Source organism: Xyrauchen texanus, chromosome 25, assembly GCF_025860055.1.
Source record: "Xyrauchen texanus isolate HMW12.3.18 chromosome 25, RBS_HiC_50CHRs, whole genome shotgun sequence".
In the NCBI taxonomy this organism is placed as follows: domain Eukaryota; kingdom Metazoa; phylum Chordata; class Actinopteri; order Cypriniformes; family Catostomidae; genus Xyrauchen; species Xyrauchen texanus.
This window is the reverse complement of record NC_068300.1, coordinates 3,732,929-3,754,796: the sequence shown is the minus strand read 5'-3', so window position 1 is coordinate 3,754,796 and position 21,868 is coordinate 3,732,929. Positions and strand designations below refer to the sequence as shown.

General features: G+C 41.8%; 1 protein-coding gene and 1 long non-coding RNA gene across 2 annotated transcripts in view; one reads left to right on the top strand and one right to left on the bottom strand.

The window, feature by feature from the left end:
- Window positions 1-21,868, top strand: part of LOC127618934 (uncharacterized) — a 131,715-nt gene that overhangs the window by 98,554 nt on the left and 11,293 nt on the right. Inside the window, 2 exon segments of the mRNA XM_052091636.1 lie at window positions 8,133-9,503; window positions 15,480-16,474. Of these exon segments, the coding sequence (XP_051947596.1) occupies window positions 8,133-9,503; window positions 15,480-16,474 (2,366 nt within the window).
- On the bottom strand, window positions 6,082-6,995 carry LOC127618648 (uncharacterized). Its single transcript, XR_007967478.1, has 3 exons — window positions 6,971-6,995; window positions 6,824-6,886; window positions 6,082-6,391 (listed from the first exon to the last, which is right to left on the bottom strand). It is a non-coding gene; the product is annotated as an uncharacterized LOC127618648 (long non-coding RNA).

The window sequence follows — 21,868 nt, the reverse complement described above, 5'->3', positions numbered from 1 at the left end:
GAGGAATCTCACACTGCTGCCGCGTTCTTGACCTTGAGACTGGACTGACCTCAGTGAACGGCTCTTCAACAGCAGGTAGAAACCCACATGGTAATAAAAGATCTCTATGAAGAGTACATTTAGGACCATCACGACGCTCTGGCTTCACTGTATAGACTGGTAGGTCTCCAGTTTGATCCACCACAACGTAGATGTCCTGCTCCCACTTAACACTGAGCTTGTGTTTCCCTCTCAAGCGAACACTACGCACAAGCACTCGGTCCCCTGGCTCCAACTTTGAAGGGGTGACCCTCTGATCAAAGCAGACCTTGTTCTTTTCAGATGCTTTGGCGGCGTTCTTCGAGGCAATATCGTAGCTCTCTTTCAACCGGGACTTTAAATTTTGAACATACTGTGAATGAGGTTGGTGGGTTTTCCCACTCAGCGGTAACCCAAACGCCAGATCGACCGGAAGACGAGGAGAACGTCCAAACATCAGTTCATATGGTGTATATCCTGTAGTCTCATTCCTTGTACAATTGTAAGCGTGTACCAAGGGTTTGACGAAGTCTTTCCATTTAGTTTTCTGGTTTGCTTCCAGAGTCCCCAACATGTTGAGCAGGGTGCGGTTGAATCTTTCTACCGGATTTCCTCGCGGATGGTATGGTGTAGTCCGACACTTCTTAATTCCAGCCAGTTCACATAATTCCTTGATCAGTTTGGACTCAAAGTCCCGCCCTTGGTCTGTATGCAGTCATTCTGGTATTCCATAATAGACTATAAAATTGTCCCACAGACATTTGGCCACTGTCCTAGCCTTCTGATTTGGAGTGGGAAAGGCTAAGGCGAATTTGGTGAAGTGGTCTGTTAACACGAGGATGTCTTTGGTGTTGCTGGTATCTGGTTCCAGGCTGAGAAAATCCATGCAGATGAGTTGAAGTGGCCTGGAAGTGTAAATACTAATGAGAGGAGCAGCTCTCTCAGGAAGAGCTTTACGACGAATGCACCGTCCACAAGTCTTTATCTTGTGCTCTACGTCAACAGACATTTTTGGCCAATAGAAGCGAGTGCGCACGAGATCTAATGTGCGCTCTATCCCCATATGACCCATATCATCATGGAGACTCTGCAAAACAGTGGAACGAAGTTCTTCAGGCAGAACGAGTTGATATGAAGTCTGTTCATTGTCCTGTCGTGTTCTATAGAGAATATCTTCTACCAGTTTAAGCTTGTTGAGCTCCCTCAGCAGCAAGGAGATCTCAGGCAGCCCCTCCCTAACAGTAGGAGGAACTTTCTCACCTGTCTCCATCTGGTGTATGACTTCCCGGAGATTTGGGTCAACCCTCTGTTTGTCCCGAAGCTCAAGATGGGACAGAGTTGGAACCACAGGCAATCCAGGATCTTCTGCATAGCTGTCAGGAAGAACACTGGCCATGATGGACAGGGACTCAATCCAAGGGCTTGCTGCTTCCACTCGGATGAGGCAACTCTGGCAAATAGCATTAACAACCTCAGATGGAATTGAAGGGGCACCAGAATCGGGAAGATGTTGTCTGGTGAACTGATTGAGGAGTTCTTGATCGGATTCGCCACAGGGCGAGTATTCCTGTGGTCGGCGGGAAAGTGCATCCGCATCCAGATTCTGCCATCCAGCTCTATATTGCAACTTGAAGGAAAACGTGGAGAGCGCAGCCAACCACCGATGGCTCATTGCATCCAACTTGGCTGATGTCAGGATGTAAGTAAGAGGATTACTGTCGGTAATCACGGTAAAATTGGTCCCGTACAGATAGTCCTGAAATTTTTCTCTCACGCTCCACTTTAATGCTAAAAACTCAAGTTTATGAGCCGGATAACGACTCTCGCTTAAAGAGAGTCCTCGGCTTGCGAAAGCAATAGCCCGAAGCTTAGAATCTTGCTCTTGATAAAGCGCTGCACCCAGCCCAATGGTGCTCGCATCCGTATGCAGAATGTAAGGGCATTTTGGATCACTGATAAGGACTGGTGCACTGATAAGTTTCTCAATCAAGGTAGTAAAAGCAAGTTGACAATGAGGACTCCACCGAGAACCAAAGGGTTGCTTTGGATCAAACTGGGAGACCTTTAAGCCAAGAGGTTTTAAGTTCTTTCTTGTGGAAGAATATCCACGAGTCAGGTCGTTGAGAGGCTTTGCAATGGCTGAAAACCCCTTAATGAAACGGCGGTAATAGCCTGCAAATCCCAGGAAGGATCTTAAGGTCTTGAGATTAGTGGGAACTGGCTAGGATTTTAGTGCAGATACCTTCTCTGGGTCGGTCTCAACACCATTTACAGAAACAATGTGTCCTAGATATTTGACTGATGTCTGGAAAAATTTACACTTTTCAGGTGATAATTTCAATCCGTACTCTCGTAGACGACTCAGCACTCTTAGCAACCAGCTCTCGTGCTCCTCAAGTGTCTCGGAAAAGATGATCATATCATCCAAAAACACAAGGACCTCTTCCAAATGGAAGTCACCCATACACTTTTCCATTAACCTTTGGAAGGTTGAAGGTGCGTTGGTTACTCCCTGGGGCATTCTGTTGAATTCCCAGAATCCAAGAGGTGTGACAAAGGCTCTCTTTGGCTTATCTGCTTCATTCATTGCAATTTGGTAATAACCCGACTTGAGGTCTTGCACCGAAAACCACTTGGATCCAGTGAGTGCAGAAAATGATTCCTCCAAGTTTGGCAATGCATATGCGTCCTTTACAGTCTGCAAATTGAGCTTACGGTAATCAATACATAGTCGAATATCTCCATTTTTCTTCTTGACAACAACTATAGGCGACGAGAATGGTGACTCTGATTCTCTAATAACACCGGCATCTAGAAGCTCTCTCAAATGTTTGCGAACCGCTTCTATATCCTGAGGATGAATTGGTCTTGCTCTGTGTTTGAATGGAGTGTAGTCATGGAGATTAATATGGTGTTTCACCTGACTAGCGCAGCCAACATCCATGTCATGCTGGGAAAAGACATTGGACATTGCATTCAACTTGGTGGTGATTCTTTCCTTCCATTCCAGGGGTAATGGCGATTCCCCAAAGTTAAAAACTAATGGAGAGCCGTTCGTCCCAGGGGCTGAGGAACTGGCCACACGCTGCTCTGAAACGATGCATTCATACGCTCCCAGCTCTGCTATGATGGTCGAAGGTGGTATGTAGATGTCTTTCTCCGATTCGTTTCTCACCATAACAGGTACTTGGTGAGGGGAATGTGTTGGCATGTCGACAAGACAGCTGCTAACGCACAGACCACCCGGCAGGCCTGAATCCGGATGTTGGACGACAGCATACGGACTTGCTGGAGCAGAGACTTTAGCAGAGCCTTTCAGCAATACGGTGTGGCCAACAGGAACGAGCACAGAGACTTTACTGAGCAGAATTACAACTCCAAGATGGCCGCTGCAGCTTTGTTGATAGGTCACTTGGAGAGTTTGTAGTACAGCTCGGTAACTGGATGCATTTGGTTGGAAAGAAGAATTGTCGCTTTGCCGAAACAGGTCATAGAGCATTTCGAGAGTGTTCATGCCAATCAGGATTGAGGTAAGAAATCCTGGTCTGACGTCAGGAACAATGAGTGCAAGAGTTGGAACAGTAATGATGCTTCCCACAAAGTCTTTAGGGAAAGTCACTGTAGTTTCAATGTAGCCAAGATATGGAACATTTTGGCCTGCCGCTCCTTCGACGTGGAATAGCTCGTGCAGAGGTTGAATTGGTTGATCGGAGAGACGTTCATTGTAGAAGGAAACCGGAATGGTCGTAACTTGGGACCCGGTATCCAGAAGACCAGAACCGTGATGACCGGCGACTTTGACATCAGCAGTACATCTGGATCCTATAAGTCCTTTTGGTACTCTCCTTGATGTAGACTGCAGCTCAAAACAGTTGACAGGAAGCTCACTCTTGGCGGGACAAATTTGGTCCTGCTCAGCCCCTGGGTGTCCCACACCAGGAACTAGAGCTAGTTTAAATGCTTCTTTGCAGATGGATTTAGTCTCTGCCACTTCTGCTGCCTGTCCTGAAACTGCTTTAGCTTGGCACTAACCAGTGCTGAGTTCGGATCAGAATCACACTGAGGCTTAATGTGGCCATCCTCCCCACAGCGAAAGCAAAACCCAGGTTTCGAATTGAAAGAAGCTAATTTGGCATTTCTCCCCATCTTCCCGGTTTCAGACTGCTTTGAGGCAGAATACGTAGCTGCTGGCTGATACCTGTTGGTCCGACCGGCATTGAGAGCAGCAAGCTGTTGTTGAATGACTGTCATCTGTTGTGAAATCTCCTTGGTGAAATTTGTTATCGCAGTGCACAGATTTGGTTCTTCATCCTGCCTGTTTACAAATTGAGCTTGAGTGGTTACCTTTTGTTTGGTTCCTCCAAGGTGCTGTTTCATTCTTTGCTCCTTTGCTGCTTCTCTGTCCTCCTCTGTTCGCAGGAGTAATAAAAGTTCAGCAAAAGATGGTGGACTTGATTTCCTTTGTTTGAGTTGAAGTTCTGAAATCAGTCCATTATCCCAACACCCTCTGCAGAATTGAGCCAATAAGCGTTTATCCATATCTCTCTCAAATACTCCTCCCCTCCTCACAGCATGTTGCAGTGCCACCTGGAGTCTCTGTAGGTACTCAGATGGCTTCTCTCCATGGTTTTGGTAAGTATCCATGAACTTGGTGTAAAGTTCTTCACCATCCTGGACAGTGCCATACGCCGACTCCAACTGCCGCAAATACACATCAGGCAGCGCATCAGGGCTTAGATGTTTCACCATATCACAGGCAGGGGATAGCAGGCTGTCATGAATTAGTCTGGTGCGTTGGAGATCAGAGATGGCTGGATCATGCAACACTAATCGACGCCAGACCGCCAGGTGTCGTAGTCCATTTCATGGGTTGATCTGGGCACTTTACCAGAGAACAGTCTCAACCGGTGGCTAACATGCATGGATGTATCACTGCTCCAGACCACATGCTCCACAACATAGCGCTGCACCTCAGGAGGGTTAAGATCACCAGGTGCAATCGATCGTCCCCCAGCACTGTTCATATCGGCACTGTTAGAGGCAGAAACAGGTGGGGTGAGAGAGTTTTGTAAAGGAGCATACCCGGAGCCAAAAGTTCGACTTGGTACAGAAGGAGGTACAGATGGCTCTGGAGGTTTTTTCTGTTGGTCAGATATCTTTTGTTCTATTTTTGAGACATTTACAGCAATGGGATGAAGTGCTATAGCTTGTTGTATCTGGAACATCATTTCACCTAGAACCATCGAATAATCTTTTCCAGACATTTTAGCAATTTCTTTCAGGTCAGATAGATAGGTGTCAGTTTTTGAACCCCCCCAACTTTGAAGTGTAACTTTGGGATATATTCTTAATATGGAATTCATTATTTTCATCAGAAATAAATGTATACGGCAATAGTGACGACAGTTTTGCTACTGATGCTCCCAACGCGAATTCAACAATGAGCATATGATGAAATTCAGATTCGCTATCATCAATAATGTTATCATAATTAATATCGCCGTATTGATCAAGAAAATCTATAACTTCAGAGGAACTCTCTTCAACCGGCCCATCCACTAAGACGGCATTAGGAATTTTTATCCCGAGATTTCCAAAAACTTCCATCACAGAAACCAAAACGGCCTGGTGAGTCTGAATGCGCTGTTTCTGTTGTTAAAAAAATGTTAATTACTGTACAAACCGGCTCCTGGCTGGCTCGCCAATATGTAACGGGTATTTGGGCCTTGCTAACCAATAATAATACTTCATTAATATTAACTTTAATGAATTAAATAGGTAGCTATAGAAATAAACAGTATAGGCTAATTAGGTCACAGAAGTCTAAATTCGACTACAGGAGCTGGTGGTCAGTAACTACACAGAAACAAATGTTAAACTTGGTGCAGGTACCATATATTGATAAGTGATTAAACAAAATATTTACGACAAAAATAATAAAGGACAAAAAAATAGAAAAACCCAAAATATTGACAGACTACAGTTGAACTGGTTATAGTTAAGTGCACTTTGTGGTTATTGTTCAAGTAAAGTATGATAATGAAAATTACAACAAATGCCATACACAAAAACCAAAAACAAAAATAACTGTCCCAGCGATGTTTGGTTTCTTCAAGACCAACGCGACAACCCACAAGGGTTTTATGAGAGTTTATGTTAATAAGTCCATACGTTAATGTTCGTCAAAGGGAAGAATGTGCATGTGGGACTGAAGCGCTGGTCTATGGAGAAGTGTGTGGGGGCAAGCTACATACAACCTTCCTACCAGACCAGTAGAGCGGCTATTCAGTGGATGCTGCGCAGATGGTAGGCTCCCAGCCGTAGTAATTCAGCTCGCCATCATTCATCTCCAAACAGAGAGAGAGAACCTGGCCTATAGTGCAACAACAGGGCCAGTAAATAATAAAGCTGAGTTGGAACTAGGTTTGCATTAAACTTTAGCTAATTCCACACTCACATATCCTTTCCAGGTATACCCAAATCTAAATCATTACAAAATAATCAATAAAAAAGTACAACATACAAATAATAAACATTAAATGCAATATTAAATTAATACAATCAAACGTGAAATATTAAAGTTGCATTACCCACACAAAATTCAAATAAATAATCAAACAGTACTGCATGTAAACACACCTAGTGCAAACAAATCTATCTGTAATCTGTAAACCAAAAGAAATTGGCAGACTTCACAACAGCATAAAATGAATCAAAACCATTTGTTTAGAACAGCCAATATCAATGCTAATGTTCTTAATGACTTAACATATTAGCATGTAGTTCATTCATTCAGATTACTCACCAGTTCCTCTATACAAACATACCCTGATGGCAGCGACGGCTTCCCTACAGCCAGTAAGTTGTTCTAAAAGTGATATTACAACGATATGCTTAACTTAAAAGCATGAATAGAGCACAAGAGTGAATAGTTTGTAAAACACAAACCTACCCACAGCTGTCGATCGGCTTCCCCACACCTCTGAATGAGGAAGACGCCGTGCCCGATTAAACACTCAGTGCTCCAAAGCGCGATTGGCTAAGCACAATCACGTGACTGGAGTTACGTGCGGTCGCAGGGCACGTACTCACGCGCAGATATATTAAAGGGACAAGGACAGCCAAACCAATATACAAACATTTAATTTAATATTTTAACCTGGGTTACATGTAGAATTGATTTCTTTCAATTTGTTACTTAGCGAAAAGGAATACAATACAAAATGGCTGAATGGGGTGTATTTATGTAAATGTCCACATTGCCTCAATATATATGTGTCAATAAATCAAATTTAGTTTTGACTGATGGTTTTTCAAACCTGACATGCTTCAAGATGACATCACTTTGAAGTACTGTGCAAATTTTCACCTTGATATGTCAAAAGATGACTGAATTACAGCTGTTTGAACTTTGGCCAAATCTGACAATTCTAGCCACTGGTTCTTTTTTTATATATAAACTGAAAGCAGAAATACTCAGCAATGTGAATAGCTTACTTGGCTAAGATGTTGTGCTGGTAAGTGAAGGGTCAGAGGTTCAAATACAGCCATCATTTTTCATTTAGGATTCAGACACAAAGACATGTTGTTTAGGATTCTTCCATCTGGAGGGTTTAACTCCAACCCTCTACTGAGCAATTTTTAAATGATTAGCAATTTTGAGAAGGAATTTGCTTTGCTGCTTGCAGCTATATTTATTATTATTATTATTATTATCCATTTTATATTTTTTTTAAAAGGTGACTATCTAAAAGGTGAGTATTTGCATTCCTGATTCAAAACATTGCTTCACTCTGCCCTCACAGATGCACATATCTGATATTAGCAGCACATTTAGTGCTAATAAAGCTCTGAACATTAGATTAATAAAATATTTGCTTTGGCAGTGGCCCAACTTTCACAGAATGTTCAATGAAAAACCCTGAAACCGTCACCTGCCAAAGTGGCTAGTAAGAGTTAAAGAAATACCTGCTACTACTGATTTCTAGGGTTGTCCATCACAAAATAATACTGGACATTTGTTGTGTTCTGGCATTGAAATAAGGTTCAATTTGATTCCTTTTTACATTTCTCCCTCTTGAATTGATTTTGTCCATTTACTGTGTTTATTGTAGAGCTGATGGAAGTGAAAGAGCAATGTCAAGAACAGAACGAAGTGGAGGAGAATCTTCAGTGTCAGAAACATCTTGATTTCACAACTGGAGAAAAATCTTTGAGTTATTCAGAGACTAAGATGAATTTATTACCAGAAAACCATAAAAGAAGAGCAACCAATAATACTTTCACCTGCTTACAGTGTGGAAAGAGTTTTACAAATAAAAGCCGGCTTTATAAACACATGAAAGTTCATATTGGAGAGAAACCTTACCCGTGCCATCAGTGTGGAAAAAGGTTTGCGAATACAGTTAGTATCAAAGGTCATCTCCACTCTCACTCTGGAGAGAGACCATTTGAATGTGACAAGTGTGGTAAAACATTTGTTTTGAATTCAAGCCTAAGAAAACATCTGAAAACTCACACAGATGAGAATACTGGTGTGGGGGTTCATATGTGCTTTGCATGTGGGAAGACCTTAACTACAGCCAGCCACTTGAAACAGCACCAAAGAATTCATACTGGGGAAAAACCTTACAAGTGCTCACACTGTGGAAAGTGTTTCACTCAGTCACAAGACCTGAAATCACACAAGATAATCCATGCAGGAGAAAGACCTTACAAGTGCTCACACTGTGAAAAGAGTTTCACCCGGTCAGAACACCTGAAAAAACATGAGAGAATTCATACTGGAGAAAAACCTTACAAGTGCTCACACTGTGGAAAAAGTTTCACCCGGTCAGAACACCTGAAAAAACATGAGAGAATTCATACTGGAGAAAAACCTTACAAGTGCTCACACTGTGGAAAGAATTTCACCTGGTCAGAACACCTGAAAAAACATGAGAGAATCCATACTGGAGAAAAACCTTACAAGTGCTCACACTGTGGAAAGAGTTTCACTCGGTCAGAACACCTGAAAAAACATGAGAGAATCCATACTGGAGAAAAACCTTACAAGTGCTCACACTGTGGAAAGAGTTTCAGTCACTCACATAACCTGAAAACACATGAGAGAATTCATGCTGGAGAAAAACCTTACAAGTGCTCACACTGTGGAAAGAGTTTCACTCACTCGTATAACCTGAAAACACACGAGAGAATTCATGCTGGAGAAAAACCTTACAAGTGCTCACACTGTGAAAAGAGTTTCACTCAGTCACAAGACCTGAAAAAACACGAGAGAATCCATACCGGAGAAAAACCTTACAAGTGCTCACACTGTGAAAAGTGTTTCACTCACTCACATCACCTGAAAACACACGAGAGAATCCATACTGGAGAGAAACCTTACAAGTGCTCACACTGTGAAAAGAGATTCACTCTGTCACAAAACCTGAAAAAACACAGGAGAATCCATACTGGAGAAAAACCTTAAAAATGCTCAAGCAGTTTTCAACCATGATATGTAAAAATATTGTCAAAAATGTTTGCAAAGATTTGGGGGGAAAAGTGGTAAAAACACTGGCTACCATCCCTGGAGTTCGCAAGTTTGAATCCCAGGGTGTACTGAGTGACTCCAGCCAGGTCTCCTAAGCAACCAAATTGGCCCGTTGCTAGGGAGGGTAGAGTCACACGGGGTAACCTCCTCATGATCGTTATAATGGGGTTCGCTCTCAGTGGGGCACGTGGTGAGTTGGGCCTCCACATGCGCTATTTCTCTGTGTAACATGCTCAACATGCCACATGATAAGATGCGAGGGTTGACATCGCAGACGCGGAGGCAGCTGATATTCGTCCTCCGCCACCCGGATTGAGGCGAGTCACTACGCCACCATGAGGACTTAGAGCGCATTGGGAATTGGACATTCCAAATTGACCAATTTAACCTTTCAGTGGCCCAAACATGGCATTAAGTATTTGGGTATTTTATTCTCAGCAAATTTGTGTGATTTAGTTAGTAACTTTTGGCCCTTTAATAAAAAGGTTTTCGAGTGATGTGGGCAGGTGGGCTTCATTAAATATTTCTATGATTGGGAAGGTTAATGTCATTAAAATGAATTGTATTCCAAAATTCCTCTACCAGCTACAGTCTCTCCATATAGATGTCCCCCTCTCTTATTTCAAGCAATTTGATAGTATAGCGAAGTCCTTCATATTACACTTCAGTAAGCTGCATAGGCAGATTGACAAAGATGGGCTTCGCCTACCCAAGATTTTGTTTTACTATTATGCATTCGATCTCAGACATTTGGCTCATTGGTCGCTTCCACCTGAGAGAGTCCCTCTCTGGTTTTGTATTGAATGGAAAGTTCTTGCCCCTATTTCGCCATTGCAAAGCCTTTCTATCAAACAAACCTGAGAAGTTAAGTTACACCCTGTTATCTCGCATTTGCACTCAGTGTGGACATTTATTTAAATGTTGACTCCTGTTTATGGCTTAACCCCAATTTATGCATTAATAAGTCGCCTTTCTGCTGTTCAGAGTGGATTGTGAGGGGGTTACTACACTCAGTGACCTTTATGAGAGTGGTGTGTTGAGATCCTTTGAAACTTTGGTTCAACATTTTGGGATTCCCAGATATCAGTTTTTTAGGTATTTATAGCTGCGGTACCTGCTCTGTACTACTTCTGGGAGTAGCATACACCCCCCTAAAGTGGCAGACACTCTGGGAATGGTGATTACTGCTTTTGGAAAAGGTCATGAGGCATCAGTGTATTTACTCCCTGCTAAATCAGAGTCTGGGGGACAGAGCTTTATCTTGTATCAAAAGATTATGGGAGAAAGATTTAAACTGGCACTCAAATAAAAATTTTCCCCAGACTCTTTGGGAAAAATTGGGTCCTAACCAGCGTCATGATCACCAGGCAAATAGTTTTAAGGAGATGGAAGTCTGCTGAAGCGCCCCCATTTCAGGAGTGGTGCTCGGAGATGGGGAGGGTGGCAGCTTTTGAAGAAGGGTCATCTAGAAAACTGGGGACTTGTTTATGGGGAAATGTGGCAAAAATCTGCCATTTTTGGAGGGCTTTGGGAAGGGGCAGTGGAGAGAGAGGTGTAGGGGTTAATGTGTGTGATTTATTATATCTTTTTTTTCAAACTTTGAAAAGAGTTTCACTCTTTTACAAGACCTGAAAACACACAAGAGAATCCATACTGTAGAGAAATCATACAACTGCTCTTAATGTGGGAAAAGTTTCAGGGCAGCAAGTAGTCTAAAGAGACATGTAAAAAGAATTGCCCAAGAAGACACACTTTGCAAAAATAATCTTCAGGTCCAACAAGATTAAGTAAATAGTTGGACATTTTTCCAAAGTTTGTAGCATCCTCTAAGAAAATGAGTGATGTTTCATTTGTAAATAAATCAGTCTTTTTAAACCAATCTTTTAAGTGAACTAATCGTTCTCGTTCTCTTCCATACTCCGACTTATACTTCCTATTAGTTGACTTCACTCCCTTTTGAAGCCAATGAGCTCTTGTTTAATGTGTGAGAATGTTTTGGTGATTTTTTTTCATGCCTGTAAAGACTGATTATAGTGCCAGCAAATAGGATTCGAGTGCGGGAGCAATTATTGGTTTCACTGGCTGAAGGAATACATCACTGAATCAGATGTGTTGGTTGTTTGACTGATTGAAATACAGTATTCTTTGTATTGAACCAAGAGGTCAATTTGTGACATTTTGATCTATTGGTCATGTGTCCTCTCATCGTGCAGATTCGCAGTTCAGAGTTCACCAAACTTAAACTTTCGATACACAACGTAGTATGAAATGTCTTCGATGCGGTTGCCATTATTGATTGAGCACATATAAAATCAGTGTTCTTAATGATACCTTTGCCTTACCCAGATTCACTACGGTAAGCCTACAAAATGAATAAGTATTCTTAGCTGTCGGTTCAGATTTGGTGTGAAATCGCAGGCATTTGTCAGTCATCCTTGCGTCTTTACATCATGTCTGTAATCCCAGAAAAGAAGTACAGGTTGTCGTGTATTCTGGCGGGGGAAATTATGCTGTTCAGTCACAGTTCAGGACAGCATCGCAACAGTCGGGTTGGACTGTTTGGCAGGTTTTTTACTTGCTAAAATGCTTGGATATATTTTCTGGTTGGGTTTTTGAAGTTTATATTGCTTTTCATGCTTTCATGAATTGAACATTACTCATGTGTTTACTTCTTCCGATGTATCTACGTTTTCCAGGGAAAATTCCTGTAACAGGTTTATGGACATTCATGACTTCTGATAATTTAATAATATTGCTGCACCCTGAGGTTCCCTAAGTGTGTGTGTGTGTGCTCACTGTTTTCTCATTTCTTTTACCCCAGTCACATAAATGCTCAAGTTATCACTCTCCTTTGTCCTTTTAGCAGATAGTCTGTTTAAAAGCCACTAAAAGTAAAGTTTCTAGATGGTAATTCCCCATGAAATGTATAAACATCTCAAGTTTTTATAATGTACCAATTTTATAGCAATGTATATATTAATTTGTTTAGTGTGTTACCATGAAGCTATTATATTGCGTATTATTTTACTGTATAATAAAGTATATTTCATCCCCATCATCATTGAATCCTCATTTTATGTTAGTTTTCAATGTAATTGTTTGCAGTGAATAGATGTACGATTGTAGTATTACGGTTTACTTGCATTATCATCTGAGGCTGTGCAATAGTATATAAAAAGAATAAACGTTTCAACTAGTGTTTATGTTCAGGTAATCTCAAATCATGTGATTCATCCACGCAGGAAAACACGTAACATGTAACACAGCCTGAAACATAACACACGTAAAGTGTTCATCCACATGTTGCTTGCAGTTTTACGTTTCAATCACTGTCATTAGAGAACACAAAGTTACATGGTGCAGATTTAAAAATAGGTCAATCAAGGTGTGGATGGAGGATGAACTGATCAAGACCCTGTCATGGCCAGCCCAATCTCCAGACCTGAACCCCATTGAAAACCTCTGGAATGTGATCAAGAGGAAGATGGATGGCCACAAGCCAACAAACAAAGCCGAGATGCTTAAATTTTTGCACCAGGAGTGGCATAAAGTTGCCCAACAGCAATGTGAATGACTGGTGGAGAGCATGCCAAGATATGAAAATCAGGATTATTCCACCAAATATACATTTCTGAACTCTTCCTAAGTTATAACAGTAGTATTGTGTTGTTTAAAAATGAATGTTTTCTTTGCATTATTTGAGGTCTGAAAACACTGCATCTGTTTTGTTATTTTGACCAGTTGTAATTTTCTTCAAATAAATGCTTTAAATTACAATATTTTTATTTGGAATTTGAGAAAATGCTGTCACTACTTTTATAATAATAGAAAAATTTTCATTTTACTCACAGAATCAACTTTTAACCCCCATTATTCACTTTCCCCCTCCCAATCCACAACCCCACCCTGACCCTCAACAGATATCCCTGTTGTCAAAGTATAAACTAAACTATAATCACTGGTTTCCGGTAACGGCCGTCAGCATGTTCACAAGAGAGTCTTGTTCCGGCGTATGACGTAGGCGTAGTGTAAGCTCTGGTGAGAAGCAACAAACACGGAAGCGCAGAGGATAGAGGAAGCCAGTGATTATAGTTTCTAAAGTTATAAATATGGATATTTTTCTTACAAAAATGCTTCGTTTCAGAATGCCTTTATTAACCCCCTGGAGCCGTATGGATAAAATATTTGATGGATTGATGTGGTTTTTTGGGCTTCAAAATCTAAGGTACCATTCATTCCGATTATAAAGCTTGGAAGAGCCAGGATATTTTTTAATATAACTCCGATTGTGTTTGACTGATAGAAGAAAGTCATATACACCGAGGATGGCTTGAGGGTGAGTAAATTATGGGACATTTTTCATTTTTGGGTGAACTAACCCTTTAACACACCAAAAGACATGGGTTGTGTCCCCATCTTCTGATTGGCATCGCCAGCAGGTGGGTGTGTCTTGAAGACCAAGCCTATACAATCTAGAGGGTGTCCAAAAGAATCAATGCAAATTCTTACATTGCATAAGGTGCACCCTTGCATATCTAGATGCAGACTTAACTTTTTTTAGAATTCTTGCCCACACTCCCTCCTCCAATACTAAGTTTAAATCTTTCTCCCATAATCTCTTGAGAGAAGTTCTAGCTCCGTCCCCCAGACTCTGAATTAGCCGGGAATAATACACTGATGCCTCATGACCATTTCCAAAAGCAGTAATCGCCACTTCCAGAGTATCTGCTGCTTTTAGGGGGGTGTATGCTACCTAAATACCTCAAGAAAATTTACTCTTTAGAAAATACCTAAAGAGATCTGGGAATCCTACAATTTTTAAGTATGTTTTCAAAAGATCTCTGCACTCCACTCTCATATAGGTTACCGAGCATCTTAACCTCCCTCACAATCCACTATGACCAGCAGAAAGGAGACTTATTAATTTGTAATTTTGGGGTTCTGCCATATGCTCGAGGCAACATTTAAATAAATGTCTGAATTAAAAACTCTGGACACTTTTGTCCATACTGTGTGCAAATGCAAGATAACGGGGTGTGATTTAACTTCACCAGATATTTTAATAGATATGCTTTGCAATGGCAAAACAGGGGCAAGACCTTTCTGTTCGATACAAAACCAGGGAGGGGCTCTCTCAGGGGGAAGCAACCAATGAGCCAAATGTCTGAGACTGAATGCATAATAATAAAACAAAATCTTATGTGGGCCTAACCCACCATTGTCAATCGGCCTATGTAATTTATTGAAACGTAATCTGGGATGTTACCATTCCAAATGAAGGACTTCGCTACACTATCAAATTGCTTGAAATAAGAGAGCGGGACATCCACAGGGAGAGAAAAAGAAAAACTTGCACATTAACCCTGCGCACTGAATTACACGGCAAAAGATAATCTATAAAACAAACTCCTTATATGGTTATATGGGTTTTATTTCAACAAAGTTATTACATTGCAAAATTTAAAAACGGTCAAAATGACCGGCGTGGTAGTTCTAGTGTTAATGTTAAAAAAATGCTATAAATCTATAATGCGGATTGACCTTTTGACTTACCCATGTCAAAACACATCTGGTGAACTCATCTAACTGCCTTACACATAACACAAAGCTTCTTTTTTTTTAAAACTTATATAACTGATTTTATAAATATTTTTTAATGTAAAAAAATGCTTGATAAACTATCAAATCTCTGTTGATAGTTTAAAAAAAAAAAGATTAAACATAAGCTGATTGTGTTCATTCAGACGCTGAATAAACATGAAGCGGACCCTGGAAGATATTTTTGGGAAGTAAGTTATTGCTGCAATTGCCATATCAAAAAAATGATAGAGATTGAAGATGTAAGCCCAGAAGTGTGCAGAATCAGTAATTTTGATGTATGGAACTATGCATTTAGTAGAAAAGTCCTAAAGAGTGGCACAACCAGCAACCCAGCCCTCAGCAGTGGTAGCAGCAGCAGCAGCCCATCGTCAGCCCTCAGTAGTCATAGCAGAAGCAGCCCAGCGTCAGCCCTCAGTAGTCATAGCAGCAGCAGCCCAGCGTCAGCCCTCAGTAGTGGTAGCAGCAGCAGCCCAGCATCAGCCCTCAACAGTGGTAGCAGCAGCAGCCCAGCATCAGCCCTCAGCAGTGGTAGCAGCAGCAGCCCAGCGTCAGCCCTCAGCAGTGGTAGCAGCAGCAGCCCAGCATCAGCCCTCAACAGTGGTAGCAGCAGCAGCCCAGCATCAGCCCTCAGCAGTGGTAGCAGCAGCAGCCCAGCGTCAGCCCTCAGCAGTGGTAGCAGCAGCAGCCCAGCATCAGCCCTCAACAGTGGTAGCAGCAGCAGCCCAGCATCAGCCCTCAGCAGTGGTAGCAGCAGCAGCCCAGCGTCAGCCCTCAGCAGTCATAGCAGCAGCAGCCCAGCGTCAGCCCTCAGTAGTCATAGCAGCAGCAGCCCAGCGTCAGCCCTCAGCAGTGGTAGCAGCAGCAGCCCAGCGTCAGCCCTCCGTAGTCATAGCAGCAGCAGCCCAGCGTCAGCCCTCAGCAGTGGTAGCAGCAGCAGCCCAGCGTCAGCCCTCAGCAGTGGTAGCAGCAGCAGCCCAGCGTCAGCCCTCCATAGTCATAGCAGCAGCAGCCCAGCGACAGCCCTCAGCAGTGGTAGCAGCAGCAGCCCAGCGTCAGCCCTCAGCAGTGGTAGCAGCAGCAGCCCAGCGTCAGCCCTCCGTAGTCATAGCAGCAGCAGCCCAGCGTCAGCCCTCAGTAGTCATAGCAGCAGCAGCCCAGCGTCAGCCCTCAGCAGTGGTAGCAGCAGCAGCCCAGCGTCAGCCCTCCGTAGTCATAGCAGCAGCAGCCCAGCATCAGCCCTCAGCAGTGGTAGCAGCAGCAGCCCAGCATCAGCCCTCCATAGTCATAGCAGCAGCAGCCCAGCATCAGCCCTCAGCAGTGGTAGCAGCAGCAGCCCATCTTCAGCACTCACTTTGCCAATTTTTTTGGACTCTGGCCCAATATGAACACTTCAAAACCAAATACTCGTTCATATTCCTATCTAATAATGCACTGGGATGTGAAATATGCAGAGATGCAGGGTCACCAGGTGTGCTAAGATCTGGTTCAAACAAATACACTTTTTCATCAGAGTGGCAATATGGCAGAGTTAAACCGTATGGGGATACTAAAGACAAGCAGATGAGATTGTTATGAAAAAAGATCAGATGGCATCACTGATGCATTGCTCAAGTGTCTCATGGACAATGGGTTAGATGATGAGTTTCTGAAGCAGTGCTTTCTTGGTTTCTGCTCAGATGGGGCATCGGTGATGCTGGGTAGAAAGGCAGGGTTGTATGCAAAGCTAAAGGCCAGATATCCAGCAGTGGTTGGCTGGCACTGCCTTAATCACAGGCTAGAGCTGTCAGTTGGGGATGCCGTAAGGAGCTGTGTGGAAACCAACCACTTGAACAGTTTCCTGGATAAGCTGTACTGTCTTTATAGTCAGTCCCCAAAGAATTTGAGAGAACTGGATGAGGCTGCATCCGTAGTGGGCACAGAGTTGAGAAAAATAGGTTGTGTGTTAAATGTGAGATGGGTTGCCTCTTCCTACAGGACAGTTGAAGCTGTCTGGAATATGTATGGTGCTTTGCACCAGCACTTTATTAGTGCTGGTAAAGATACATCCAGGAACTCGGCTGAAAGGTGCATGTATGACGGGCTTGCAGCTAAATTATCCTCAGAGGGTTTTGTTGTCAATTTGGGACTAATGTTGGATGCTCTAGACGAGCTTAAAGACTTGTCTGAGGCATTACAAAACAGAGAAATTCGTCTCTCAGAAGGGTTAAAAAAAAGTTAAACGATGTTTTCTTAGCAATGATGGAGACACCAGGCCCTCATTACCAGATTGCCTGTCAGACTGTTCAGGATGGTGTTTTTAAGGGGGTTCCATTGAAAACTGGTGGGAGACAAATAAAAAGCAATCACGAAAAGTTTTTTCATGCACTTAGTTGTAGCATGCAGACCAGGATGGTCCCAGAGCATAAGCTGGAGCTTTTTGATCAAATAAATGTGTTGTCACCTGACACTGGGATGCCGAGTGAGGCATCCCACTTCTGTTCCATCTTTGTTGGGAGTCGCACATGCTCAGTAGCTAGGTAAGCACTGCTAGCTAGTCAGTTGCAGATTAACTGCAATCATACTTCTATCTCCTATTAAGTGAGATCACATTGTATGGTCACTTATTCCTAATATGAACTGTTTCACATGAAACCTCAAATACAAGACATTGATTGCATGAGTTTGTTTGTATGAGTTTGTAAATGGCAGCCTCCCACATAGCAATAAGTCGGCGGGCCGCTGGCGGTGCTCCGGCGGCAGTAGAAGCGGCAGAATGGCGATATCGCAAAGACGTTTGACGGCGCACCGCCGGCGGCAGCCGCCTTCCTACCGCCTTCGTTCCGTGGCTATCTGCCGTTCCACCGCCGTTATATCGAAGGTGGACCGTCGGAGGCAAACGCTTTTTTCGAGCGATCTGCCGCCGCTTATTGTATATATGTATATATATATTTATAGCATGCAGTTTATCAAGAATAATGATTGATCAAACCAGACAAATTTCCATTTGGCGTTTTAATTCCACATTTCAAAGTATAGTAACTGTCATTGAAACAAGATGTCAGATCACTGAAATATAAATAACAGAAAAATACAAACATTATATACACACACACACACACACACTAAACATGCAGGTTTCCAATTCAATTTTGGTAAAAAAAAATATTTAAAAAAAAAAAACACTATTGTAACACTTACAATAATTGTTAATAATATAAAGAGGTCAGCTCTGGGATGAAAAGAATTACCAGTAAACATAAGCAATGAGGATATTTGGTACCAAAGAAAGTGCAGGATACCAAATAAATTGAGGTATAACATCATATTTACAAGTCATTTCTAACAACAGGTTAAGTGGTAATAATTTAGAGTAAAGCTCTGGAGTAGAATATACCATTATAACTGCAATGCTGACCTGTGGCACAAGGATTTACAAGCTATATTTAACAATAGAATAACAGTTAAGCACTGTGACAGAATGAAAGTATAATATTTGGTACTAGTTAATGTGCAATATGAAGTATCAGAGGTATGAAATAGGATTTACAAACTATAATAGAATCGTTAAGCACTGACGGAATGAAATAAGCAACACTAAAGTCACGGTAAGTAGAATATTTGATACCAGATAATGTGCAAATATCAAGTATTAGATGTATAATCTAGGATTTACAAGCTATATTTAAAAATAGAATAATTGAGATCTTTGGTATCAAGGAATGTGCAGGATAACAGGTATAATATACATTTTGACATTCAACTTACAACAAGTGGGAATAAATATAATTAACAGCAGAAAATCCAGCTGTAGAGAACACAGCCAATCAGAATGTCTGGAGAGGTTGGGGACTGCGTGGTGTAGTGGGCTAAGAATCACCGGTTTTCCCCGACCCCCAGAATGAGGCAGTGCAAATTGGCATATCTTCAGTGATTCCTCGTGCGCCTGTATAAAAGGACAAACCATCCCATATTCATCCAAGGAGCTGCCCTCAAAGCAGGGTCACGAGAGAAAAAAAAAAAAAGCAATTTCCACAGTGAACAGTGTGGATTGGGTGAGTGTAGTCTGACACTTTTAGCAGGCTTTTTAGGGGTCTTGATGTTACTGACTGCAGGATAAAGAAAGGGTTCCAGTTGTCAGTGATGCTGGGGTGTCAGCAGTCAGCCTAGGTTTAAGGGGTCGGCTGTGGGTCCCTCTCAGCTGTGCGGCGCTTTTTCCACCATCATGTTCAGATGCTCCTTTCAGGTAACGCGTAACGTTAACCTGGATCGCCTCATCAGTGGCATCCTGTGTTGCCGGGTTCTTCCGGATGGCTCCTGTAGAAAATAAAGATCTGTCATTCCATTTGAATGGCATAAGGTCATACACATGTACTTAAATATAAAAAAATATCCAACTTACTTTGAACAATGGTCTTCAGGAACATGTCTCTGAAACATGCTTTATCCCCTACACCAGTCCAGGTTGTATTGATGGAAAGGTGATTAGAGAAGATACTCTGAAGCATTCACCACACGGTTGTCTTTAGGTCCCTCCCACATTTGATTGCCAAAACCGAAGCTGAAAATACAAAAAAACATGTTACAAATTACATTTCTCTGAAGCTTCTCATAAATTTAAAATGTGACAGGCTGTGGATTCAGACTGTAGAATATGCAGTGTACGATCTTAATTGTACTTTTTATATTACCCTATGGCGTTATAAACGAAATCGGCACACTTACAAATCGTTGCTGGAGCTCTTTATCCTGCCTCAAACTGTTGTCAAGCAACGCCAAATCTTCCTGGGTGTCTAGGGGGGAGTAACAGATCCCCTGGCAGGGATAACTCTCCAACAGACACATTGGCACTGAAACGTTGCAGCATAGCATTTTGTCGTCCATGCTACGCACAACATCGCCAAATTCCAAGACGTCGCAGCATTAGGGTTTGATCTGCACCTACAGGGGTTCCCAGAATAAAAGAATAAAGTAGTCAGTCCTGGTCCTTCAACTACTAAACTATGACATTTATATCTAGGTCTACTACATGTACAGGTGGCCCCAGTGGGAATTAAACCAACAACCACAGGTGTTGTTTGCAAGTTGTACCCGATTGCCCAGTGCAAGCAAACGTCTTCAACATTGTCCCAACTTGCTTCACCTGCTCTTGAAGTGAGCCGCTGTCACCTGGGAAGTAACAATATATTGATTAGCAATACACTAAATATAATAGTAATATAATATAACCACAATTATCATACCAGCAACTTTCCCTGTAATTTCTATCCACAGTATGTTATGCATGGCATACAAGTTCATAATGAAGAACCCTTATGATAACATCAATTTCATTTTTTTTCTTTGAAGCAGAATATTTGTTTGTAAAAGGGGAGGAAAAAGAAAATAAAGAAATATTGGTATACAGATTTTGGTTGATATATCATACTGTACAGTGAAATTTGCTATTGTTATACCCCTACTCACCTGAAGGACGGATAGATCAGGCAAATCTCCAGTCAGGCCTTTGTAGAGTGTGTGCTCCTGCATATCCACAGGTATTTTAATTCAAACATGGAACATATTGTAATAAATCTACAATATTCAGCCTTTACCTTACACCCTCGGTTGTTGCTCTACACTTATTATATTAAATACTTATTTATATAGCTTGCTCACTGTATAATCATGATAGCCTAATACATATAACACAAGATTGCATCTTAAACGAATGACTGAGTTGAAAACTTGAATAAGAACGCATTTTACACAGAGGGGACCAGCTAGGGAAACTTACCTGCCTACAATAACTGTTTTCATTTGAGTTACATTAATCATGAATAACCTTAGCCGAGTCCCCAGGAACATCGGGCTATTAAAGTAACAAGCCTATAACTGCGGTCTTATTAATTCTAGCTTCACCATACACTCAAACTGTGAGGTTTATCTGTTTTCCTCATGGACCTGTAGCACAATGCCCTGACAGTGACTTCACCTGTGTCCTGATCTTTATTAGAAACTGAGAGGAGACCAAGTTAATATAATTGATATCACAATTATCACAAAAATTAACAAACAGTCTGCTTTAAAACTAAGAAAAAACAAGCTTCTATACTAACCTTACATAAAAAATGTACACGTGGCGAACTAGCTTAGCCGCTATCTGCCGGCACACCACATTAGATTAAAATACTTACCCTTGTAGTTGTGCAGATAACTCGATATGTAGAGTTTAAAGCCCTTGTCCCTCTTGCTTGTCGGAGCAGGGGACCAGGCATCAACAATGCGATGAACATACGCTGACGCCAGTATTTTCGGAAGATTCTGGAGACGTCGAGTAAAAACAGACATTTTAGGCGACGCGCAAGTAAACCGGAAACAGATTTGGCGACAGCGGAACTTCACTGTTCAGTCTTTGTCATGTGTTTTAGCAATACATTTTTAACATTTATAATGTGTTTAGATTTTTTTTATTGCCTTTACAGGGACTTTAACACTTTCTTAAACATTTATACAGGTCAAATTGCAAAACCTGTAAAAGGTAAAATAACAAAAAAAATCGAGGTTGGAAAAAATGTAGACATAAACGAAATTTCTGCGCAACTGTGAAACCAGAGGATAATTTAGCTTTTTCATTGAGTTTATCCTTCACGTCAAAACAGGGATTTTCATGTTTATGATAGATATCACCATGGTTGCAAATTAATAAAAAAATTTAAGTGTACCCGAGATTTTGGCCATGTTGCAGATGTCTTTCAC